Source organism: Oncorhynchus gorbuscha, linkage group LG03 (genome assembly GCF_021184085.1).
Source record: "Oncorhynchus gorbuscha isolate QuinsamMale2020 ecotype Even-year linkage group LG03, OgorEven_v1.0, whole genome shotgun sequence".
In the NCBI taxonomy this organism is placed as follows: domain Eukaryota; kingdom Metazoa; phylum Chordata; class Actinopteri; order Salmoniformes; family Salmonidae; genus Oncorhynchus; species Oncorhynchus gorbuscha.
Window position 1 is genome coordinate 63,801,494 of NC_060175.1, and position 26,974 is coordinate 63,828,467.

The 26,974-nt window shown below is 43.1% G+C and overlaps 1 protein-coding gene across 2 annotated transcripts in view; it reads right to left on the minus strand.

Annotated features, from left to right (window-relative positions):
• Window positions 1-4,871: 4,871 nt before the first annotated feature.
• Window positions 4,872-26,974, minus strand: part of LOC124031686 (FYVE, RhoGEF and PH domain-containing protein 3-like) — a 96,801-nt gene continuing 74,698 nt past the window's right edge. For both annotated transcript variants that reach the window (XM_046343247.1, XM_046343246.1), the window contains exons 5-19: window positions 25,166-25,255; window positions 23,014-23,150; window positions 20,802-20,958; window positions 20,522-20,660; window positions 19,666-19,724; window positions 18,864-19,010; window positions 18,624-18,728; window positions 18,412-18,491; window positions 18,233-18,263; window positions 17,138-17,242; window positions 16,228-16,281; window positions 15,376-15,471; window positions 15,075-15,209; window positions 13,298-13,438; window positions 4,872-7,011 (exon numbers count right to left, since the gene is read on the minus strand). In XM_046343247.1, the coding sequence (XP_046199203.1) occupies window positions 6,766-7,011; window positions 13,298-13,438; window positions 15,075-15,209; window positions 15,376-15,471; window positions 16,228-16,281; window positions 17,138-17,242; window positions 18,233-18,263; window positions 18,412-18,491; window positions 18,624-18,728; window positions 18,864-19,010; window positions 19,666-19,724; window positions 20,522-20,660; window positions 20,802-20,958; window positions 23,014-23,150; window positions 25,166-25,255 (1,722 nt within the window). In that variant the 3' untranslated portion in view covers window positions 4,872-6,765. The remainder of the gene's footprint in view (window positions 7,012-13,297; window positions 13,439-15,074; window positions 15,210-15,375; window positions 15,472-16,227; window positions 16,282-17,137; window positions 17,243-18,232; window positions 18,264-18,411; window positions 18,492-18,623; window positions 18,729-18,863; window positions 19,011-19,665; window positions 19,725-20,521; window positions 20,661-20,801; window positions 20,959-23,013; window positions 23,151-25,165; window positions 25,256-26,974) is intronic.

A 26,974-nucleotide genomic window follows, 5' to 3' on the forward strand; every position in this document is an offset into this window, starting at 1 on the left:
ACACACACAAACCTAAATGTTGTATCACAGAAGGTCATTGCATGGCTGGAAAACAAAGAGCTGAAAAAAGGTATAAGAGTTTGTGGAATGTGTGTTAGGGCCGCCCTGTTATTCCCCACTGCTCTCTTGCTGTGGTTTAACCCTCCTACTATACCTGGGTTTCGCCATTCCCCTCCTTTCTGAACAAACCAGATCAGATTTAAAAAAATCCAAGATGGCGTAGCAGTCGGATGTCTTGTCGTGTCGTGTCCATTGTATATATTGTTTTTTACATTTTGTAAATTAACATATTTAACATATTTTTCTTCGCAGATCTTTTAAAACATTTTGCTAAACCTCAACTTCTAAATACTCTCCTGCAACCCGCCTCACCCAATGTAGCTATTTTTTTCTAAAGTATTTATATCTACTTGGGATCCGGAACCCCCTCAACAGAAGCTAGCCAGCTAGCTACCAGCTATCAGTCAGCAAACCATTGCTAGCGGTCTTCAGCTTACCGGTCATCAGCTAACCTTTAGCTCGGAAAGCTCTCGCCAGTTCGAACAACGCGACTCTAACCAGAGCATAACGGACCTATTATTTTTTATCCCCGGATTCCCACCGCAAACGGAACATTTTCAGCTGGATTCTTCACAACTAGCTGGCTAGCGTTTCCACCCACTTAGCTTGAATCTAGCCCGGCCAGAGCTCCAGTGCTACCACCGAAGCATACTCCTGGGCTACAATATCCGGACCAACGACCGGTCTATCGATGTCACCGCATGAAGAGGAATAAACAGACTCGCCCCATCGCGACGTCCACCAAAGGCTAACTTTCTCCTTGCTTGCTAATTCGGACTGCTAACTACTAGCTTGTTTAGCCCCGGTCCGCTAACTGCTACCTTGTTTAGCCCTGGCCTACTAACTGTTAGCTTGTTAGCACAGGCCTGCTAACCGTCTGAATCACCGCGTCCCAAACACTCACTGGAACCATATTTACTTTCTATCTCTTTTCGATTTTTTATTTGTTTATACCTTCCGGTAACCTGCCTCATCCAATGTGATACGGAATCGCTATTATTTTTAATTTGTAGAACACACTCAAGAACCTCCAGAAGCTAACCAGCTAACTAGCTACAAGCTATTTAGTCATTGTTAGCCACTGCTAGCGGCTTTTACCTTTTGCACAGCCAGACAGTTTTAAAAAAACATGGATAACACTCGCCAGTCCAGCTTCCCTGCCCCATCCACCGCTGCCCCCCTGGACACTGATCACTTGGCTACATAGCTGATGCATGCTGGACTGTCCATTTAATCACGGTACTCCATTCTGCTTGTTTATGTTTTATCTGTCGGCCCCAGCCGCACTCGGGCTCTGTGTGTAGTTAATCCGACCCTCCCTGCCTAGTCAACACCATTTTACCTGCTGTTGTTGTGCTAGCTGATTAGCTGTTGTTGTCTCACCTACTGTTTTAGCTACTGTTTTAGCTAGCTCTCCCAATTCAACACCTGTGATTACTGTATGCCTCGCTGTATGTCTCTCTCAAATGTCAATATGCCTTGTATACTGTTGTTCAGGTTAGTTATCATTGTTTTAGTTTACAATGGAGCCCCTAGTTCCACTCTTCATACCCCTGATACCTCCTTTGTCCCACCTCCCACACATGCGGTGATCTCACCCATTACAACCAGCATGTCCAGAGATACAACCTCTCTCATCATCACCCAGTGCCTGGGCTTACCTCCGCTGTACCCGCACCCCACCATACCCCTGTCTGCGCATTATGCCCTGAATATATTCTACCATGCCCAGAAATCTGCTCCTTTTATTCTCTGTCCCCAACACTCTAGGCAACCAGTTTTAATAGCCTTTAGCCGCACCCTCATACTACTCCTCCTCTGTCCGCGGGTGATGTGGAGGTAAACCCAGGCCTGCATGTCCCCAGGCACCCTCATTTGTTGACTTCTGTGATTGAAAAAGCCTTGGTTTCATGCATGTCAACATCAGAAGCCTCCTCCCTAAGTTTGTTTTACTCACTGCTTTAGCACACTCTGCTAACCCTGATGTCCTTGCCGTGTCTGAATCCTGGCTCAGGAAGGCCACCAAAAATTCTGAGATTTCCATACCCAACTATAACATCTTCCGTCAAGATAGAACTGCCAAAGGGGGAGGAGTTGCAGTCTACTGCAGATATAGCCTGCAAAGTAATGTCATACCCAAACAGTTCGAACTACAACTGTTCAGGGAAGTCAGGAACCAATACACACAGTCAGCCAGGAAAGCTAAGGCCAGCTTCTTCAGGCAGAAGTTTGCATCCTGTAGCTCCAACTCCAAAAAGTTCTGGGACACTGTGAAGTCCATGGAGAACAAGAACACCTCCTCCCAGCTGCCCACTGCACTGAGGCTAGGTAACACAGTCACCACCGATAAATCCATGATTATCGAAAACTTCAACAAGCATTTCTCAACGGCTGGCCATGCCTTCCGCCTGGCTACTCCAACCTCGGCCAACAGCTCCGCCCCCCCGCAGCTACTCGCCCAAGCCTCTCCAGGTTCTCCTTTACCCAAATCCAGATAGCAGATGTTCTGAAAGAGCTGCAAAACCTGGACCCGTACAAATCAGCTGGGCTTGACAATCTGGACCCTCTATAACTATCCGCCACCATTGTCGCAACTCCTATTACCAGCCTGTTCAACCTCTCTTTCATATCGTCTGAGATCCCCAAGGATTGGAAAGCTGCCGCAATCATCCCCCTCTTCAAAGGGGGAGACACCCTGGACCCGACTCGGTCAATCACCATATTCTTATCGGCAGAATCAGTAGCCTCGGTTTTTCGGATGACTGCCTTGCCTGGTTCACCAATTACTTTGCAGACAGAGTTCAGTGTGCTTCCAACACTCTACTCAGCAAACTGGATGCAGTTTATCACAGTGCCATCCGTTTTGTCACTAAAGCACCTTATACCACCCACCACTGCGACTTGTATGCTCTAGACGGCTGGCCCTCACTACATATTCATCGCCAGACCCACTGGCTCCAGGTCATCTACAAGTCCATGCTAGGTAAAGCTCTGCCTTATCTCAGTTCACTGGTCACGATGGCAACACCCATCCGTAGCACGCGCTCCAGCAGGTGTATCTCACTGATCATCCCTAAAGCCAACACCTCATTTGGCCGCCTTTCATTCCAGTTCTCTGCTGCCCGTGACTGGAACGAATTGCAAAAATCGCTGAAGTTGGAGACTTTTATCTCCCTCACCAACTTCAAACATCTGCTATCTGAGCAGCTAACCGATCGCTGCAGCTGTACATAGTCTATCGGTAAATAGCCCACACATTTTTACCTACCTCATCCCCATACTGTTTTTATTTATTTATTTACTTTTCTGCTCTTTTGCACACCAATATCTCTACCTGTACATGACCATCTGATCATTTATCACTCCAGTGTTAATCTGCAAAATTGTAATTATTCGCCTACCTCATGCCTTTTGCACACAATGTATATAGACTCCCCTTTTTTTCTACTGTGTTATTGACTTGTTAATTGTTTACTCCATGTGTAACTCTGTGTTGTCTGTTCACACTGCTATGCTTTATCTTGGCCAGGTCGCAGTTGCAAATGAGAACTTGTTCTCAACTAGCCTACCTGGTTAAATAAAGGTGAAATATATATATATTTTTTTTAATCAGTCTGTGTAGTTTCAGACACAGACACTTGACCTCTGGTACGAAGGCAGAAGCACGTACGTCCTGGAGACACCCAGCGAGACAGTCAAAGACATTATAGAATCACTGACCATCACATACAAGTACTGTAATACAACGACCAAAGGACATGTCAAAAGCACACAGACAAAAATTCACATGATCAGTGATGTCATTTGTAACGTTCTACTCTCTAGTACACATAACCCTTCTCAGGGACACACTCACACTGTGGCTTAGATAAGCTCAAAGGCTTTATGACTACTTGTGTTGTATTACAAAATGTTCTGGCTTACCAACCCGAGAGGCTTTTGTTTTCATAATGTAAAGTAGATACGTATTGTTCTGTTCTCATGGAGAGATGCGACTGGGGAATGACGGTATAAAATTGTCCCACAGCACCATAGGCCTTCTGTTAATTCAGATAGGAAACCTATCTTCATCAAGGCCAGTTATTCATCCTGACTATCTATCTCTCTCTCTCTCTCGCGCACGCACACACACACCCTTAATCCATATGCACCCTATCCAAAGATAAGGTCAAATATCTGCTGGCATTTTATATCTGATGGATGTTTGATGTATGATATCACTGTGAGGAGAGACTGTCAACCCAGTCAATGGAGGATCTAATTTCAGTTACATGGTAACATTCCAAGACGATTGGTCCATCACTTTACATTCATGATAAACTAAATCCTAAATCCATAGACGTTGCATTTACATTTTATCCAGAGTGACTTAAAGTTAGCACATTCATCTTAAGATAGCTAGGTTAGACAACCACATATTATGCTCACAATAAGTAAATGTTTTCCTCAATAAATTAGCTATCAGCAAATTCGTCGCTATTAAGAAAAGACAAGTTCAAGAAGTCACTTACACATCAGGTTTGCATAGTTTGCAAGTAAGCATTCAGTACCTCTCTCCATCTATTAGTGTAGTGTAGGGCTACTTGACAAACATAGCATGAGATCCAATATTCATACTTGATCAAACATTGCCTCAACTTGGGGAATGGAAATGACATAAGAAAGAGACCCATTTACAGAGAGATAGGAGGAAGGAGACAATGAGAGAGAGAGAGAGAGAGAGAGAGAGAGAGAGAGAGAGAGAGAGAGAGAGAGAGAGAGAGAGAGAGAGAGAACACTAGAGGGATCATGTTGGACAGTATGACACTGAGTGAGCCATTCGTCTCTTTATTGATGGTATGCTTGACTGCTTGTCCACAGTGCACAAGCCAGGGTTAAAACACGCAATACAGAGTCTGCTCACTTTACAGTACGACAAAGAGGAAATAGGGGCACTGGGGTTTTCAGAGTACGGTACATAAATATGAGTGAGTTTATACATGCACATAGAGAGCCACTGAACAGTCCTCTGGTTATTTACAAGCTGGTGCCAGGGGGATTGGGGGGTAGAGGGGGACAAGGCAAAAAACACTGTCTTAAAGGCTTTGCATGGTCAATCCGAGATCTAAAGTGACTGCCTCTGCGATGCAGCCTCCGTCTTGCGTTTAGCGGAGCAGGGCAGAGCTATTGTGAAGGAAGTTGTCAAGAAAGTGAGTTTGTATTTATACAGGATGTACCGCCCCCACCTACCATCAACCAATCATGTCAATGTGGAGCTATACAGAGCCCTCCACATTGTTACAAAATTTGAGAGGTGCATGGCGATGTGGTAGGAAGATTGATTTGGCTTCTACGAAGCCTCTGACCACATTTTTGGATCAAGCTTAAATTAGCTTAGCCAGTACTTGTATTGTGGATATGGTTTCTATCACGTGACCAGAAGGGGCAGAGCAGGTGAGCAGTAGAAACAGGAAGTGGGAGTATATTTCTGGCCGCTGAGGGCAGAGTTGATAGAGAGGGGAGGGCGGGAGCAAGACCATACAGGAGCCAGGGACTAGCTAAATTGTCTGTAGAAGCTGATGTAAGGCCAGTTGTGCATTGTTTCCCAACATGGTGATTTGGGGAGGGGAAGCTGATCTTAGATCTGTGGTAAGTAATGTCCTAATCCTTTACAGTGGCTTCCTCTCTTCAGTTACTGGACAGGTCAAAACAACATTGGCAGGAACTCCACCCAGTCTACTAGTGGAAGAGGAACAAAATCCACCATATTGAATCGACTATCCAGTCAGATTAAGTGGCTTACAAAGGAGAGCAAAGAAAGAACATCATTTTTAAAAGAATGGGACACAGCAAGGGAGTAGGGTGTGTTTGGGGTGTGAGGAGTTTGGGAGGCTGATTGTGGGAGCTTCAGGTGGCCAGCCACAAGCGTTCGTTCACATCTCTTAAGTTAAAATTTAGTTATTTTAGTTAATGACACACGATAGTATACACACTGTACAATCACCACTGAGCTGCCACTGGGTCCACAGTGGTGGGGAGAGGGGGTATCTGCATGTGGGGTTCAATACGCTAACATTGAATACTGAAATAAAACACAGGGGCAACACACACACACATACAGACAGACCGACAGGGGTTAATGGTTCACAGTCACACAATGTACAAGGAACTTCACCTTTTTACAAAATCATACAGGATCCATTTAATAAATGCCTTCGGCTATAATTCTAAACATTAAATCAAAGAGTTCTGTTCTTCTTGAACTGCAGAGAACACCGAGAGAAATATAACATAACCACGCATACAATGGTGGCGGAGTTGGTGAAACAGGTGTGTATGTGTAATGTGTGTGTGTGTGTGTGTGTGTGTGTGTGTGTGTGTGTGTGTGTGTGTGTGTGTGTGTGTGTGTGTGTGTGTGTGTGTGTGTGTGTGTGTGTGTGTGTGTGTGTGTGTGTGTGTGTGTGTGTGTGTGTGTGTGTGTGTGTGTGTGAGAGAGAGAGAGAGAGAGAGTGTGCGAATGAAAGAGAGAGCAAGTCTGTGTGTAAATGAAAGTGTGTCTGGTGGAGGAAAGGGTGAAGTGGCAGCAGAGGGGGGTAGGGAATCTTCCCTCCCTTCAAAGAAAATAAAAAGTGCAAAGGAAAAGTGAATTCAAGTAACTTGTATTCTGTCCACAGGAGAGGGGTGAAAGGTGGGATGGGGGGGTCATGTGGTTTCAGCGGAGCCGCCCTATTGACTTTCCCTGTGCTCCGTCAGGCTGAACGGCGTGTCTGTGGGCGTTTCCCCGCGGGCGGCTCTAGAGAGAAGCTCCACCCACTTGGCCTGGACTTCTGTATCCTGGGCGCTGAACAGCAAAGCCTGCTGGGAGTGACTCAGCTGGAATGCGTGCTTAAGCTCAGACTTCTCTGTTGCCGATGGCGCTGCCACGCTCACCTCAAACCCCGGAAGGGGTATGGCCCGTGCCCCGCGAGAGTCCTGAAGAGACACAACAAACATGCCAATCAGAGTCAAAAGGAAGCATAACAGTGTAGTTTTCCCCTCCTTTAATGCAGGGGGATAGATTTTATTTCATAAGGCACATGCATACAGTGCATTCGGAAAGTATTCAGACCCACATTTTATTACGTTACAGCCTTTTTCTAAAATGTATTAAATTAAATATTTTCCTCATCAATCTACACACAATACCCCATAATGACAAAGCAAAAAATATTTTTTGACATTTTTGCAAATTTATTAAAAATAAAAAACTGAAATACATTATTTATATAAGTATTCACACCCTGCTATGAGACTCAAAATTGAGCTCAGGTGCATGCTGTTTCACTTCTACAGCTTGATTGGAGTCCACCTGTGATAAATTCAATTGATTGGACATGATTTGGAAAGGCACACACCTGTCTATATAAGGTCCTACAGTTGACAGTGCATGTCAGAGCAAAAACCAAGCCATGATGTCAAAGGAACTGTCAGTAGAGCTCCCAGACAGGATTGTGTTGAGGCACAGATCTGGGGAAGGGTACCAAAAAATGTTCTGCAGCAGTGAAGGTCCCCAAGAACACATTGGCCTCCATCATTCTTAAATGGAAGAAGTTTATAACCACCAAGAGTTCCTAGAGCTGGCTGCCCAGCCAGATTGAGCAATCAGGGGAGAAGGGCCTTGGTCAGGGAAGTGACCTACAACTCAATGGTCACTCTAACAGAGCTCCAGAGTTCCTCTGTGGAGTTGGAAGAACCTTCCAGAAGGACAACCATCTCTGCAGCACCCCACCAATCAGGTCTTTATGGTAGAGTGGCCAGACGGAAGCCACATCTCAGTAAAAAGGCACATGACAGCCCGCTTGGTGTTTGCCAAAAGGCACCTAAAGGACTCTCAAACCATGAGAAGCAAGATTCTCTGGTCTGATGAAACCAAGATTGAACTCTTTGGCCTGAATGCCAAGAGTCTCGTCTGGAGGAAACCTGGCAGCATCCCTACGGTGAAGCATGGTAGTGGCAGCATCTTGCTGTGGGGATGTTTTTCAGCAGCAGGGACAGGGAAACTAGTCAGGATCGAGGGGAAGATGAACGGAGCAATGAGATCCTTGATGAAAACCTGTTCCAGAGCGCTCAGGACCTCAGACTGGGGCAAAGGTTCACCTTCCAACTGGACAATGACCCTAAGCACACAACCAAGACAACGCAGGACTGGCTTCGGGACAAGTCTCTGAATTTCCTTGAGTGGCCCAGCCAGAGCCCGGACTTGAACCGGATCGAACATCTCTGGAGAGACCTGAAAATAGCTGTGCAGAGACGCTCCCCATCCAACATGACAGAACTTGAGAGGATCTGCAGAGCAGAATAGGAGAAACTCCCCAAATATAGGCAGTGGTGTAACAATTACATTAAGAACTACTTTCATGTATTTTTACTTAAGTTGTTTTTTTGTGTATCTGCACTTTACTATTTATATTTTTTACAACTTTTACTTCACTACATTCCTAAAGAAAATAATGTACTTTTTACTCCATACATTTTCCCTGACACTCAAAAGTACTGTTACATTTTCTTTGGTGAGCAGGACAGAAAAATTGTCTAATTCACACAAGATAACATTGCTGGTCATCCCTACTGTCACTGATCTGGCGGACTCACCAAACACATGCTTTGTTTGTAAATTATCTCTGATTGTTGGAGCATGACCCTGGATATCGATACATTTAAAATGAAAGAAAATGGTGCTGTCTGTCTGGTTTGCTTAATATAAGGAATTTTAAAATATTTATATTTTTACTTTTGATACTTTCAGTATGTTTCAGTAATTACATTTACTTTGATACATAAGTATATTTAAAACAATAATACTTTTAGATTTCTACTCAAGTAGTACTTTACTGGGTTACTTTCACTTTTACTTGAGTTATTTTCTATTAAGGTATCTTTACTTTTACTCCAGTATGACAATTGGGTACTTTTGCCACCACTGAATATAGGTTTGCCAATCTTTTAATGTCATACCTAAGAAGACTTGATGCTGTAATCGCTGCCAAAGGTGCTTCAACAAAGTACTGAGTAAAGGGTCTGAATATTTCATAGATTTTTTTTATACATTTGTAAACATTTCTAAAAACATGTTTTTGTTTTGTCATTATGAGGAATTGTGTGTAGATTGATGATGAAAAAAAAACAGTTAAATTAATTTTAGAATAAGGCTGTAACCGTAACAAAATGTGGAAAAAGTCAAGGTGTCTGAAGAGAGTACTTTCCGAATGCACTGTAAGCTTCCTCCCTCCCCCTCCTCTTTCCACAGTTTCTATCGAATCATACAAAAATGCTCATCTAACAAACACTAATCTTAATCTTTTGCCAGGGGATGTCAGCTTTCTGTCTGCCTGGGATTGTCGCAGAGAAAGGATTTTGTTGGGATTTTGGACTGTAAAACGGAATGGGCAGAGGCTACAGTGACTGGTTTTCAGTAGCTTTTGGGGCTTTTACAAATTGTGCCGGAAAAACGTTCACTATGCTGAGCTTTTAACACAATGCACATTAGTGACATCTACTGGTCGGCAAAAACATTGTTTTATGTTCAAATAGACTACAATATTCAGCAAATCTCTGTGGCGTGGAGGTTAGTTGCAGGTCTAGTAGCCTACTATCAGTTACAATACAGGTTCGCAACCTTCCATCACGCTTCCATTTTTTGCTGTCAAAAACTGTAAATCTATGGCATTATTTAGGATGCTTAAGACAGAAGCTTACACTTCACTAAATAAAACTAATTGTTTGCACAACAATGTGCAGAAAGTATGGTTTCACATAAAACAATTTTCTAAATAATATGACTTTGCCAGTATTCGACCCCATTCCCTGTCGTAGGGTGTCAAGTAGAGGTCGGTGTTTGAAAGCAGCTTGGAATCGAAGAAAGCACCGGAACCACAGCGAAATCATTGGGGTCTCGCATTTGGCAACACACAGTTTGAAAAACCACGTGATCAAACGAAGCTTCGTACTTCATTGATGTCAAAGTAATGTTACTTTGAAACGAGCATCGGTACATTGTTTCGGATCAGTAGTGCTTTGGAAACTGCATTGGAGCATTGGTGGTCCGGTATCGTCTCATTGCGAGTTTTCAGCCCCGGTTATGTCTGCATACTGTACCTATACTATACAGTGGTGGACAGTGGGGAAGCACCCTGAGGAGAGGGAAGAAGGTTTCCCCTAACAGTTATTTTTCATTCCATCAATGGTTAGAATTCCACCTAGCAAGTCCCCGCCACCTTTAAGAAGAGGCCCCAGAGTGCCACCACTGGTCACACAGTGAAATAATAAGAGTAATGCCGCCATGGTAATTACTGTATAATAATAAAGTAATAACGCCATGGTAATTACAGTGAAATAATAGAGTAATAACACAATGGTAATAACAGAGTAATAGCACCATGGTAATTATTGTAATAGAGTAACACTGTGATATGTAAGGTGTAATAGAGTAATAACACTATGGGAATTAGTGTAATAACAGTAATAACGCCATGGTAATTACAGTGAAATAATAGAGTAATAACACAATGGTAATAACAGAGTAATAGCACCATGGTAATTAGTGTAATAGAGTAACACAGTGATATTTACAGTGTAATAGAGTAATAACACTATGGGAATTAGTGTAATAACAGTAATAACGCCATGGTAATTACAGTGAAATAGAGTAATAACACAATGGTAATAACAAAGTAATAGCACCATGGTAATTATTGTAATAGAGTAACACAGTGATATTTACAGTGTAATAGAGTAATAACACTATGGGAATTAGTGTAATAACAGTAATAACGCCATGGTAATTACAGTGAAATAATAGAGTAATAACACAATGGTAGTAACAGAGTAATAGCACCATCATAATTATTGTAATAGAGTAACACCGTGATATTTACAGTGTAATAGAGTAATAACACTATGGGAATTAGAATGTAATAGAGTAATAACACCATGAAAATTACAGTCTAATAACGGAGTAATACCGCCATGGTAATTGCAGTGTAATAATAGAGTTATAACACCATGGTAATTACAGCTTAGAGTAATAACACCATGTTAATTACAGTGTAATAATAGAGTAATAACACCATGGTAAATACAGTTTATTAGAGTAATAACACAATGGTAATTACTGTTTATTACAGTAATGACGCCATGATAATTACAGTGTAACAAATTAATACCGCCATGTAATTAGTGTAATAATAGAGTAATAACACAATGGTAAATAGTTTATTAGAGTAATAACACCATGGTAATTACAGTTTATTGGAGTAATAACTTCATGGTAATTACAGTTTATCAGAGAGTAACACCATGGTAATTACAGTGTAATAACAGAGTCATAACACCATGGTAATTACAGTTCATTTGAGTCATAACACCATGATAATTAGATTTTTTAGAGTAATAACACCATGGTAATTACAGTTTATTAAAGTAATACCACCATGTTAATTGGTTTATTAGAGTAATAACACCATGACAACAAGTGTAATAATAGAGTAATAACACCATGGTAACTGGTTTATTAGAGTAATAACACCATGGTAATTACAGTTTATTAAAGTAATACCACCATGTTAATTGGTTTATTAGAGTAATAACACCATGACAACTAGTTTAATAATAGAGTAATACCACCATGGTAACTGGTTTATTAGAGTAATAACACCATGGTAATTACAGTTTATTAAAGTAATACCACCATGTTAATTGGTTTATTATAGTAATAACACCATGACAACTAGTTTAATAATAGAGTAATAACACCATGGTAACTGGTTTATTAGAGTAATAACACCATGGTAATTACAGTTTATTAGAGTAATACCACCATGACAACAAGTTTAATAATAGAGTAATAACACCATGGTAACTGGTTTATTAGAGTAAAAACACCATGGTAATTACAGTGTATTAACAGAGTAATAACATCATGGTAATTACAGTTAATTTGAGTAATAACACCATGGTAATTAGTTTATTAGAGTAAAAACACCATGGTAATTACAGTGTATTAAGAGTAATAACATCATGGTAATTACAGTGTAATAGAGTAATACCACCATGGAAATAAGATTAATACCATCGTGGTAATTTGTTTATTAGACTAATAACACCATGCAAATTGGGGTAATAATAGAATAATAACACCATGGCAATTGCAGTTTATAAGAGTAATAACTACATGGTAATTACAATGTAACAGATGAATAAAGCTATGGTAATTACAGCTTATTAGAATAATAACACCATGGTAATTGCAGTTTATAAGAGTAATAACACCACGGCAATTACAATGTAACAGATGAATAAAGCTATGGTAATTACAGTTTATTAGAGTATTAACACCATGGTAATTTGTTTATTAGAGTAATAATACCATGGTAATTAGTGTGGTAATAGAGTAATACCACCATTGTAATTAGTTTAATAACACCTTGGTAATTACAGTGTAATAACAGAATAACACCATGGTAATTAGTTTATTAGGGTAAACACACCATGGTAATTACATTTTACTAGAGTAATAACACCATGGTAATTACAATGTAACAGAGTAATAACACCATGGTAATTACAGATTATTAGAGTAATAACATGGTAATTACAGTTTATTAGAGTAATAACACCATGGTAATTACATTTTACTAGAGTAATAACACCATGGTAATTACAGATTATTAGAGTAATGACACCATGGTAATTAGTTTATTAGAGTAAACACGCCATTGTAATTACAGTGTAATAAGAGTAATATCACTATTGTAATTATAGCGTAGAATGAGTAATATCGTCATGGTAATTCAAGTGTAGTAATAGAGTAATAATGACATGGTAATAACAGTGTAATAATCGAGTAATAACACCATGGTATTAACAGTCTGACAGTCAGCCAGCTGAGCAGCAGAAGCTCCATCTGATGTCAGATTGAGGACAGACAAATCCCCCTGACCCAAATCTACTGAGTACAGACAGTGGGAACACATGACAAGGACACAGACTTTACAGTACAGGAGGTGTAAAGCACATTGACACACAAAATATCATTGATGGGATGAAAAATCACTGACCCTGTGTCAGTTGTTAGGGGAAACCTCTACCTACATATACAGGTGACCTGGGCATGGAGACAGGATGTAGACAAGACAGCGGTACAAAGACACTAACAAACAGACAGACAGACAGGAACACAGACACAGATAAAGACAGACGTGTGTGTGAGTTTAACCCTTACCTGTCCGCTGGTCTGCAGGTAGAGCACCAGTGGTTCAGTCTTGGTGATGGCCACCCAGGTCTTGGTCCAGCTCTTGCCCTTCTCCTGCACCTGCAGCTGAGCACACAGCAGACAGTTGTCCCCCGACAGAGACACCTGCTTCTGGAGAGACAGAGACACACACGGGAGGCAGAGTTAAAGGCCCAGTCCCAAAGTTGATCTACTGCAGTGGGTGCCAATACTCAAATAATATTCTATAGTTCAACACAATTACAGTAGCTCTTTCCCCCATGCACAAACCAACGTTTGGATTTGGAATTCACCTTCCTCCTAGTTTTAATTCAAAGTGATAATCAGCCTGGACGTTTAAGGGGCACTCAAGGATAAAGGTCTGGGACATTCGCTTACATAACAAACCTGGTGTCCAGCATATACGAAACATTTATTGGGAGATTTGGACATGGACAGGTGTTCATGCTGCTGCCCCACTGTTACTGATATGGTGCTGTAGCCCCCCCTTGATGGGAAATAATACCACTGCAGATCACTGTCATTATGGTACTGCTACTGTGAAAGATCTAGTTTGTGCGTGTGAGACAGTATAACCCCAAGACAGACAGATTAGACTGCTCAGTTGCTGCATCATAGGCACGAAGTATAGAGACTACTTACTCAGCAGGGTCTGCTGCTTTCCACTAAGCCCCTTAACTAGTCATGGTACTTGTTCTCAAATAGAGGTTACTTAATATTGCTGTGTGTGTGTGTGTGTGTGTGTGTGTGTGTGTGTGTGTGTGTGTGTGTGTGTGTGTGTGTGTGTGTGTGTGTGTGTGTGTGTGTGTGTGTGTGTGTGTGTGAGTGAGTGAGTGAGTGAGTGAGTGAGTGAGTGAGTGAGTGAGTGAGTGAGTGAGTGAGTGAGTGAGTGAGTGAGTGAGTGAGTGAGTGAGTGAGTGAGTTTCTTAGCAGTTTATTTTACAGCAGCACTGTGGGCTTGATAGACATGGATAATGATACTGCAATAAAACAAAGATATTACAGTATATTAGAGATATTGTTCAGGATTGCTTACCGGCTTTAAGACACAACAATCTGCTTCATCCAGTTTCTGTTATACGCTGTGCTCTACACAAGCAGTCTATTGAACACTAGTTCACCTTGACTCCTGGTACACACACAGAGATGGATCTTATTGAGCCGTGCAGGCTATAGACTGTTCTATTTCTCTAGTGTGTGTGTGTGTGTGTGTGTGTGTGTGTGTGTGTGTGTGTGTGTGTGTGTGTGTGTGTGTGTGTGTGTGTGTGTGTGTGTGTGTGTGTGTGTGTGTGTGTGTGTGTGTGTGTGTGTGTGTGTGTGTGTGTGTGTGTGTAGGCCCAAATACCCATAAAAAACACCTGAGTTTAGACAGCCTGAAACTGACACAGATAAGAATATGTGTGTTTGATTGATAGAGGTGCATGATGCTCTGTGGGCCTGTCTGGGCTGGGCTCTGTCTTCTCTGTCCTGCTGGTGCAACTAACGTGCTTATGCCGCTCTCTCCAGAGGCTGCAACTGAGATAGTGTGCCCGCTGCTAACCTCCATACTCCAACTCCCTTCCTCAGACCTGCTCTGCTGGGAGTCCACTCTGTGCAGCCTGTCCATGCTAGCATCTCAACAACACTGTGCATTATACAATAAGTATGATGTTTGATTGTCTTATGTTGTTTGTGAGGGGAAGCCAAAAGGAAGTCTCTGGATGGATTTTTTTTTCTAAATTAAGTTATATTCTCTTTTCTAGAGTATAAGCTGAGAGTCGGTCCTCACCTCGGCTGTAGCTTTCCTCTTCAGCTCTACTGGGGCCCCTGCAGGCCCCTCAGGGCCCTGGCTAGTCTCGAAGCACTCGGGACACACACGACACGTCTTATTCTCCAACATCTTAGAGCATTTACCACAGATGGCCTGCAGAGGGAGGGGAAGTGTGAAAGAGGAAGAGAGAGGAATGGTGAGAGAAAAATACATATTTAGACAACTGAAAATCAATTATACAGGACATCAACTGATGAAAATGCAGCATCCTGGCACCAACTGTTCCAGGCCCCAACCTCCTCTCCCTCTCTGTGCTCACCGCTCCACAGGCTTTGCAGTGGTGCTTGCGCTTGGTAAAGTTGAAGCTCTCGTTGCAGCCTTTACATGTCTCCTTTTCCTTCTTCTTGGAACTTTTCTGGAAAACAGAGAAACACATACAAACAATGTATCAAGATCTGTCCAATTACAAGGGTCATCTTGTCTCAATACATCTTGGTGTTACCTAAGTAACCCTGCCCTGAAATAGTTGGATGAAGGGGACTATGAGGGCCCTTTCTCTCTCTATCTTGCCATTTCCCCACTCGCTCTGTCATCTACCCTATTCTTTCTCTCCCACTCCCAACATCTTCCTCTATAAACAAAAAGTGAAAATAGAAGCCCCTCCCTCTGCTCTCTCAGACTGGGGCATAGATAGACCCACCAGCCGTTTAGCACATTTGCATTGTGGTAGCGAGTGTGAAATTCACCCCCTGATCGTGTCTCATCTCTCCACAGCCACCCCCCACCGCTACTAGAGAGTGAGCTAGTGATGCTATCCCCATAGAGAAGACAACTTGCTATTTATACCTCTCTGCAGCCTACTGTGTGGATTATAGATCCACTACCATTGTAACACTACCATTGTCTTGCTACCTCAAACACAGACAGACATCCAGGCTTTAGAATAGGAGAGATCAATGTACTTCTTGTTATGAACTCAGTCATTCGTGGTACAATGTATTCACATTTTATTGCCCATTGTATGGTTTCTATTACTATGTGGGGGCGATGCCATTCATGCTGTAGCAAGGAAAGATACTGACTCTGCGTTCGATTTGAAGAGCATGTAACACAACAGCATCAGGCAATAGAGCCTGAGGAAATGTATTGTGTTAGGACGTTTGACACCTACCCTTTCTTGCAGTCTTTCACTGTCTGAGTCTACGGATGTGCTGCTCCAGGGACCCTGAGAAGAGAAGAACATGAATACCTGATCAGAGTGACATATTTAACCCTGGGAGAGATGTATGAGTTACATTGAAAGTACATCCAGTGTTATTACATGGCTAGCACTTCATTTCAGGTGTCAACAAAGCTCTCTCACACATTGCCAGAGAATGGGACCATCAACCTCTGAATATTACTTAAAGCTGCTGTGTGTGTTTGTCCCCTGACTAGATGGCAGCCATGCCTCAGAGACAGACAACAGGCCTGGCATGTGTTCCTACTTTGGCCTGTGTCCAGGTCCAGCCAGCCCAAAGTGGGTCAGTGGAGATTCAGAAGAGATTTTTGTACAGCGTGCATGAGGGCTTCCCCTATTAGGTCATGAGAGAGTGCCGGGGAACTAAAGACAGACCCTGATAGTGTGTGTGTTCGTTTGTGTGGATGTGCAACGGATTAAAGAGCGCCTTCATAAGTATACATGTTTGTGTGTTTGTGTGTGTATGTGTGAGTTAAGTAAGAGCTTCTTTGTGTGTCTATCAGTGTCTGCAGTGAGGGACACGTGACACACACGGCTGTGTGTGTGTGTGTGTGTGTGTGTGTGTGTGTGTGTGTGTGTGTGTGTGTGTGTGTGTGTGTGTGTGTGTGTGTGTGTGTGTGTGTGTGTGTGTGTGTGTGTGTGTGTGTGTGTGTGTGTGTGTGTGTGTGTGTGTGTGTGTGTGTGTGTGTGTGTGTATAGGTGCTTTGTCAGACAAAGACCTGACGGTGACACACTTTCTGACAAAGCCATAGTGCTTTCTTATTGATATATACGTGCATAGAGATGGTTAACGCATGGCTTGACAGACAGAAAAGAAAGAAACACAGACAGACTGACTGACCGGTGAGTCTGGCAGGTGGTCTTCGTCCCTGGAGAAGGAGCTATTGAAGGCTTTGTTAAAGGTCTCACTGTTCTGCTTGTGCTTCTCTATGGTGGCCAGGATCACCTGGAAGTGGAAGGGATGGGGGAGAGGGAAACAGGAGAAGGTGGAGGGGAGAGAAGGAGATAAGGAGATAAGCCGTTAACAGTTTCAGACCGTTAAAATAGTCTTCACTGGTTTACCGTAAAAGTGAAGAGGCAGACAAGTCACAGATTTTACAATGGGAGAAATTCTACAACAATCTACAGCCCCTTAGGAGACAGACAGAGAGAGACAGAGGGAGAGACAGGGAGAGAGAGGGCCTCTGCCTGTCTGAGTTAAAGACAGCTAATATTAATAATATGCATGTCAGTCTCTCCTGGCTGAAAGAGATTGACTTCATCACTACTTTTATTTATGAGGTATTGACATGTTGAATGTACCGAGCTGTCTGTCTAAACTACTGGCACACAGAACAGACTATGGGAGGCACACAGTACTACATAGAGCCATGACTACATGGAACTCTATTCCATATCAAGCAACTGACGCAAGCAGTAAAATGACATCAGCCATGACATCAGAGGGACAAATGTATCAGGGACCTCTGATCCAGCCTAGTGGTCTGTGTCAGAGACTGGCCTCTCTATTGCACTAACAGAGAGTGTGTATGTGTGGGTGTGTGTATGTCTGTGTGTGTAGTGAGCACTGTATTCATGTGTGAATAATAGACCGTGTATGCACAATCTTTGTGCAGCCCTCTCCAAAGTCTCGAGACACCACACGTTCCTCTGTGTCCTTCAGAATGCCGAAGGGCCCTTCCACTCCTTTCCACACACTCCCAGATCCCCTGCCTGGCACACACTCATCCCCTCCAGCCTACGAGCCCTTTTAACCAGCTTTAGTTAGCTGTAATGGGCTAAATGAGCTTTAATGAGCAGCTTAACGAGAGGAAACAATTTCCCAACTCAGTATGGCAGTGTGGAGGAAAGATGCAGTAACACGAATACTGTTCCTAATACACAAATCCCTTATTAAAAAAACATTCCATGTTAGTGTTGGTCTGGTATTCCTGACCTGTATCCAGTCTTCCTTTTCTTCAGCCGTCCTGAAAAACAGAGGGAATGTTTCAACAACAGCCCTCTAGCTATTAATACTTCTATGAGTTCCCGCTGTGCCTGCGATGTTGTGTTTCTGTTACAAACAAAAAGGCACAGTTCTACAGTTCTCCGATGTAATTGCTCCATAGTTCTTACCTGGCCTGTAGCTCTAGTGAGCGCTGCTTGCCGATGATGGCGAACGTGTGAGGGAGGTTCTGCTTCACGTTCTCTTGCACCTGAAGCCGCAGAGGAGAACAGTGCCACTTTACCTGTGAGATACTCAAGAGCAATGGCCCTTCTACGCGTCACCCATTCAGAATGGAAGGAAATTAGGAGCAAGAGAAGAGAAGATGAGTGGCTTCCGTTACCTCTTTCCTGACCTCCATCCCAGCGATGTCGATCCTCTCTCTCACACTGAACTTCTGCCCCATCAGCCTCAGCTTGGGAACGCAGTACAGCACCATGTTGTTGAACTGCAGCACGGACACACAGAGAGAAGGGACAACGGATGAGAATACACAGTAAATAGACACATGAATACACACACACACTTTGATGTAGTCCAATTCCTACACATTCTCTTCATTCCAACTCCTTCTGCCACTCACCAGGTAGAGGTATCGGTCCTGGGCCGTCCCATTCTTGGCAGACATCTTCTTGATGTGTCCTTCTTTGATGAGCTCGTTGGCTGGGTTCACGATGTCCTCCTCTCCCCCCAGTCTCTCATAGACCTGCAGCAGTTTGTTCATCTTCTCCTGAGGAACACCAAGGATATGGAACAATGTGAAACACACACATACAGAGCAAAATTATACATTGATTTAAGTCAGGGGAACTAAAACTGTTGAGACAGAATAAGACACGATAAGTCACACCAGAGGGCAGAAGTGTGACTGTGTGTGTGTGTCATAGAGACAGAATTCACTCTTCTGCAGGCTGTGAAACTAGTGGCAGGAAACGGCAGCTTCCTGTCTGCACTGAAGCACCCTCCCTCCCCGCAAGTCGTCGCATCCAACGCAGTTTGGACAGCTGGCTGGCTAGTTCTGCGAGCTATTCCCAAGGAGAGTAACCACTGTCATCTGGGGAACTATTTAAAATGTGTTGTGTTTAGGTCTTTGCACAGTCGTTTCATTATTCAGGCCATGTGATGTTTATTGCACTTTTCCTTTCTTTTTTTTAATCATCAACACATGTTTTAAGTGCATTGTATCTACGTTGGTGGTTGTATTGTGTTTTTAAATTGTCAAATAAAAATCAAAACTCTCTCCCTCCTCCCCACACTGTTGTGAACTACAACACCACCATCACGAAAACCATGAAAAGTAGGAGAAGTATGTCAGAGAGATTCACAGATGGAGGGAACTGAGAGGGGAGGGAGGGCTCCAAGCAGGGAAAAAAACACAATCTTACCATTTTCCTGATGGCAGCATTGGAGTGGTTGGCTGCTGTGGATATGAGCTCCAGTGCTTCTATAAAACACACACACAGACAGTGTTACACCGGTCTGCAGCAACTCTACATAACCATGCATCAGCCCTACACACTGGAAACACTCATTGTTCATACACTAAGTGCATAAAACATTAGGAGTTGCATCCCCCCCCTTTTGCCCTCAGAACAGCCTCAATTCATTGGGGCGCGGACTCTTACAAGGCGTTGAAAGCGTTCCACGAGGATTGTTGACTCCAAAGCTTGGCCCATGTCGACTCCAAAGCATCCCACATTTGTGTCAAGTTGGTGGGATGTACTTTTGGTGGTTGACCATTCTTGATTCATGTGGGAAACTGCTGAGCGTGAAAAACCCAGCAGTGTTGCAGTTCTTGAGACACTCAAACCGGTGTCCCTGGCACCTACTACCATACCCCGTTCAAAGGCACTTAAATATTTTGTCTTGCCCATCCACCCTCTGAATAACAACATCATTAAGGGATCATAGCTTTCACCTGGATTCACCTGGTCAGTCTATGTCATGGAAAGAGCAGGTGTTCCTAATGTTTTGTATCCTCATTGTATATACGACTCTTAGTAATTGAATTGAATACTGTGACAAATGGGTCAGTGTCCAACCTTTCACTGCAGCCAGCCTGTGCATCATCAGACTGTGGGCCAACTGTAAATTACCATACAAGCTTGTAGAGTGGCTAGTATGGGTCCTAGTTTAGGAAGGGTAGTGAGGACAGACAGACAGACAGACAGACAGGTAATGAGTGGGTGAGCAGTGTGTAGGTACAGACAAACAGACGGACGGACGGGCAGACAGACATACTCTCCGTGTCCTTCCTGTCCAGTGCATCATCAGGCAGTTTCTTTAGATAGTCCTTGAGCAGGAGTTCATAGCGTGGAATCCTCTGCACAGGCTCCAACATGTGGTGCTGGAGAGTCAGGTTCCCACACACATCCTGCTTCTGCAGGGATAGAACACACAGCAACACAGTTACGCATACAGTACTGTAAACATACTGTAGGTACACCACACTTCAATTCACAGATAACAACAGCATACATTACCATATATACACATTGATTCTGTGGGAGATGCCACCTACTTGTATGTTCTGGACCACACTCTTGAACTGTGATGACCGCTGGCTCCAGGTGTTGACCAGGTCCATAGCACGGTCAAAGTTCTTCACGTACTCTCCGTACATCTTCATAAATGGAGCCAGCTTCTGGAGGATGTCTCCAATACGTGGGTTTGAGTCCCTAACACACAGAACACACACCCGTCCATAGGGCTTAATACTCTCAAAAAATATATGTTTTAAAACACTCATGGTCGATTTCCATGTGTATTTTTGTACTGTACTCTGAACTTAGAGTATACTTGCAGTACACATTCCATTCAATGCAAAATTACAATATGGAATTCATAGAAAGAGTAACCTACAATACATTTACTGTTTAATGTGCGCAGAAGGGGACAGGTGGAATCCCTCTACATCATTTCTATGAAACAATAATCTCTAGACAGAGAGAGACTAGCGTTGGCACACACACTTTTGGTAAATTTACTCCCAGCAGATGAATGACCCCATTCTACCAGCCTGCCCCCCCCCCCCCCCCATTGACTCAGTACCGGTACCACCTGTATAGAGCCTCATTATTGTTATTTTATTGTGTTACGTTTTTATTCAAATAATTATTTTACCCCTTTTTCTCCCCAATTGGTAGTTACAGTCTTGTCCCATCGCTGCAACTCCCGTACAGACTCAGGAGAGGTCACGGTCAAGAGCCATGAGTCCTCCGAAACACAACCCAGCCAAGCCACACTGCTTCTTGACACAATGCCCGCTTAATCTGGAAGCCAGCCGCATCAACATGTTGGAGGAAACACTGTACACCTGGTGACCATGTCAGCGTGCATTGCACCCAACCAACCACAGGAGTCACTAGTGTGGGATGGGACAAGAACATCCCTGCCGGCCAAAACCTCCCCTAAGCCGGACGACGCTGGGCCAATTGTGCGCCACCCCATGGGTCTCCTGGTCGCGGCAGGCTGCGACAGAGCCTGGACTCGAACCCAGAATCTCTAGTGGCACAGATAGCACTGCGATGCAGTGCCTTTGGCTATGGTGTCAATTTTTTACAATTCCTGACATTTAATCCTAGTAAAAACTCCCTGTTTTAGGTCCGCTAGGATCACCACTTTATTGGGCTGGTGTTCTTTGGCTTGTAAGCCTCCCCTTTTTTCTCCAAACATAACAATGGTCATTATGGCCAAACAGTTCTATTTTTGTTTCATCAGAACAGAGGACATTTCTCCAAAAGTACAATCTTCGTCCCCGTGTGCAGTTGCAAACCGTAGTCTGGCTTTTTTATGGCGGTTTTGGAGCGGTGGCTTCTGCCTTGCTGAGCGGCTTTTCAGGTTATGTTGATATAGGACTCGTTTAACTGTGGATATAGATACTTTTGTACCTGTTTCCTCCAGTATCTTCACATGGTCCTTTGCTGTTCTTATGGGATTGATTTGCACTATTCGCACCACAGTACATTCATCTCTAGGAGACAGAATGGCTGTGTTGTCCCATGGTGTTCATACTTGCGTATTATTGTTTGTACAGATGAACGTGGTACCTTCAGGCGTTTGGAAATTGCTCCCAAGGATGAACCAGACTTGTGGAGGTCTACAATTTATTTTCTGAGGTCTTGGCTGATTTCTTTTGATTTTCCCTTGATGTCAAGCAAAGAGGTACTGAGTTTGAAGGTTGTGCTTGAAATACATCCACAGGTACACCTCCAATGGACTCAAATGATGTCAATTAGCCTATCAGAAGCTTCTAAAGCCATGACAACATTTTCGGGATTTTTCCCAGCTGTTTAAAGGCACAGTCAACTTAGTGTATGTAAACTTCTGACCCACTGGAATTGTGATACACTGAATTCCAAGTGAAATAATCTGTCTGTAAACAATTGTTGGAAAAATGACTTGTGTCATGCACAAAGTAGATGTCCTAACCGACTTGCCAAAACTATAGTTTGTTAAGTGGTTAAAAAACAAGTTTTAATGACTCCAACTCAAGTGTATGTAAACTTCCGACTTCAACTGTATATATATATAAAACATTTTTTACTTTAGTTTATTTAGTAAATATTTCCTTAACTCTTATTTTCTTTAATCTGCATTGTTGGTTAAGGGCTTGTAAAGTAAGCATTTCAAGGTAAGGTCTACCGTGCATGTGATAAATAACATTTGATTTGCTAATAGAACCAAATAATGTTAAGGAAACACTATTACAACATTGTCCCTGGTCTCCTCACCATTCTCCAGTGATGCGTGTCTTGAGCTCAGGGAGCAGAAACTTGTGGTGAAAGCAGTAGATGGAGGAGATGTTGGAGAAGATCCCCGTTATCACGTCCTGAGGGATTCCAGCTTCAGTCAGCTTTGTGCAAAATACCTACAAACAACAGGAGAACTATGATAGAAATTATATCAAACACACAGTAACATTACTAACTACATTACTATAAATTATATAACAAACCATGGGCTCCTTGATCGAATAATATTTTTTATAGGGGGATGTGTATGATGGTTAGATCTGTCTGTTATCATCAGGTCCGTGACCTTTCACCTCCCTGTCAGTCACCCAACCACAGGCCTGCGTGCACCTGAGTTTCCGTGACAAACGGTACCAATGTGAGGGAGCAGAGGCTTGACAAAAACAGGAAGCAGCTCTGAGATTAGCCTACTGTCTGTGCCAGCACATATCCTTTTGTCTGTAGTCATGTAATTGACGGACAACTTCAACAACAAATATGTATATCTCACACCAGATATAAAACAATATGAATATGGCCTAATATGGGAGGAGTAGGCCTTCATTAAGGACAGTGAATTCAGAAAGTATTCAGACCCCTTGACTTTTTCACTATTGTTTTATGTTACAGCTTTATTCTAAAATGGATTAAATAGTGATTTCCCCTCATAAATCTACACACTCAATAATGACAAAGAAAAACAAGATTTTCTTTTGTGCAAATGTATAAAAAATACAAAACTGAAATATCACATTTATATTAGCATTCAGACCATTTACTCAGAACTTTGTTGAAGCACCTTTGGCAGCGATTACAGCCATGGAGTCGTCTTGGGTATGACGCTACAAGCTTGATACACCTGTATTTGGGGAGTTTCTCCCATTCTTCCCTGCAGATCCTCTCAAGCTCTGTCAGGTTGGATTGGGAGCGTAGCTGCCCAGCTATTTTCAGGTCTCTCCAGAGATGTCCGATCGGGTTCAAGTCCGGGCTCTGGCTGGGCCACTCAAGGACATTCAGAGACTTGTCCCAAAGCCACTCCTTTGTTGTCTTGGCTGTGTGCTTAGGGTTGTTGATCTGTTGGAAGGTGAACCTTCACCCCAGTCTGAGGTCCTCAGTGCTCTAGAACAGGTTTTCATCATCAAGAATCTCTCTGTACTTTGCTCCGTTCATCTTCCCCTTGATCCTGACTTGTCACCCAGTCCCTACAGCTGAAAACCCCCACAGAATGCTGCCACCACTAGGCTTCACTGTAGGGATGGTGCCAGGTTTCCTCCAGACGTGACGCTTGGCATTCAGGCCAAAATGTTCAATGTTCGTTTCATCAGACCTGAGAAGCAAGATTCTCTGCTCTGATGAAACGAACATTGAACTTTTTGAGAGTCCTTTAGGTGCCTTTCGGGCAAACTCCTAGCGGGCTGTCATGTGCCTTTTACTGAGGAGTGTCTTCCGTCGACCATAAAGGCCTGATTGGTGGAGTGCTGCAGTGATGGTTGTCCTTCTGGAAGGTTCTCCCATCTCCACAGAGAAACTCTGGAGCTCTGTCAGAGTGGCCATCGGGTTCTTGGTCAACCTTCTCCCACGATTTCTCAGTTTGGTCGGGCGGCCAGCTCTAGGAAGAGTTGGTGGTTCCAAACTTCTTCCATTTAAGAATGATGAAGACTATTGTGTTCTTGTGGACCGTCAATGTTGCAGAAATGTTATATATGTTTTATGTTATAATTCCAAAAATGTCCAAAAACCTGTTTTCACTTTGTCTTTATGGGGCATTGTGTGTTGATTGATGAGGAAAAAAATAATTGAATCAATTTTAGAACAAGGCTGTAACGTAACAAAATGTGGAGAAAGGGAAGGGGTCTGAATACTTTCCGAATGCACTGTATGTGTTTTACCATGACTTGGTGTGTATGTGTAGCACATGGAGATGTGTGAAACTTACTCCTCAGCCTTAAGTGTCCACATTTGCACTAGCGACAGGTAGAGGCACTTGAGGGAGAACGGTAACGTGTGTTCATGAAGCTGAGGCCCCAGGTTCAAGCCAAGTATGTGCCGAATCGGGAAGAAGTGGTACTCTCTAAGCAAGCAGTCTGACGTCCTTTGCATGCGGTTGTGTTTTTCAGAGTACACAACCCACTGTGTGTGAGTGTGTGCATACCTGGTCTAGGAGGTTGAGTCTTTTGACGTAGGCCTCCTCAGTGTGAAGGAGCTCTCTGGCGATGTTCAGTAACCTCTGTGTCTCTGAGTACTGAGGGAGAGAAGTGGACACAAACAGTCAGAGCCATAGCATACCATATAGAATACACTCCCTACACTTACCTACATTATACCTGTATGATACAATAAACATATGCCTCTGAGCCTATGACCTTTGAGAGAGAATATCAGCAACATTAACACAAAACCTATTAGGTGAAAGCAAGCAAACTCTAACCAGTGATTACATGTAAGATAAAAGTGGTCTGAAATGGGGATGTCCGCAGGTGCTCTTTTCATCTCGGTTGTTGTGCATGTTGTAACAATCGGCAGTCAGTGCTGCTTCACTGAGAGCTGAGTTAGTCACCAAGACTGTGTTTACTACCGGAGCTGAGATGACATGTAAATGTGCTGCGGATGTGCATTCAGTTTGACTACTTCAGGAACAGGAATTAACTTATGACGTGTGACTGAGACCCGTCCTCAGAAAGGGAGGGTGTGCGACATTGTGACATTGTGTTTTGCAACAGCTGTCCGGTACACAATCACATGCACGCACAAAATTGGGAAATTGGTGGAAATTGTGAAACATACACTCTTAGACAAAAAGGTGCTATGTAGAACCTAAAAGGGTTCTTCACCTGTCCCCATAGAGGGACCATTTAAAGAACCCTTTTAGGTTCCAGGTAGAACCCTTTTCTCTTTCAAGTATTTCAAGTATGTCACCTGGTGGCAGAAAAGCCTCACAACATTAGTAAACAACAAATTCATACAATAAAAAAAAAACAACTCTGACAAACAATTGACAGAAAAAACGAAAGCAATTACAAGTGAAAAAGTTTGGGTCCTTTTGGTTCCAGGTGCAACCCTTTTGGGTTCCATATAGAACCCTTTCCACAGAGGGTTCTACCCAAAAGGGTTCTACCTGGAACCAAAAAGGGTTCTACCTGGAACCAAAAGGGGTTCTCCTATGGGGACAGCTGAATAACCCTTTTGGAATGTACAGTAGAGATATGTCCACAAACAAACGCACACTCACATCCTTTAAGCATGACACACACACTTGAACACACTCACATACACATTCAAACACAAACAACATATCTAATCTATTTCTGTAGCAGACGATGCTAAACACTGAAAGAAGAGAAATACATTTCTTTCTTTTCCTGTTTCAATGTGCATCCCCAAAACCCACATCCTCTGCGACAGCAGCGTCATTAAAAAGCTATCAACTTGTCAGCTATTAGTGTCAGAGAGAAGTGGCACTGTTCCCTCACACCCATCCACACACACCTTTCCTCTGGGCAGTAAATGCTGATATCAGGAAACACAGGATACCAGAGATCCCTTCCACATGAGGCAAAGGGTGTTGGCTGCCAATACAGGGCGTGTGTGTGTCTGTGTGTGCTCTTGTGTGTTTGGTGTGGTGCCTAGGTACAGGGTGTGTCGGGCTTTGCCCCATTATAACAATGCTGAGGTGATAAAAACTGACTGTACTGTGCCAACACACAACAACTCGAACCAGAGTTCCAGCTCCCACTCACACACCCCTCCTTGTCTCTTTCTCTTTCACAGACTAATTTTCATTACACGCTCTCACTTTTCTGCCTCTCTATTTTTTCTCTACCTCCTTTTCTCCCTCTCCCTATTTATGTCTGATGTTTCTTGACCTTCCCGCCATCCTTTTATTTCAATAAATAGACAGTATTTTTCTGTCAGGGGATTCATGAATACCGGTATGATGCAAAGTTCTCTTTTGGAGGTGTCG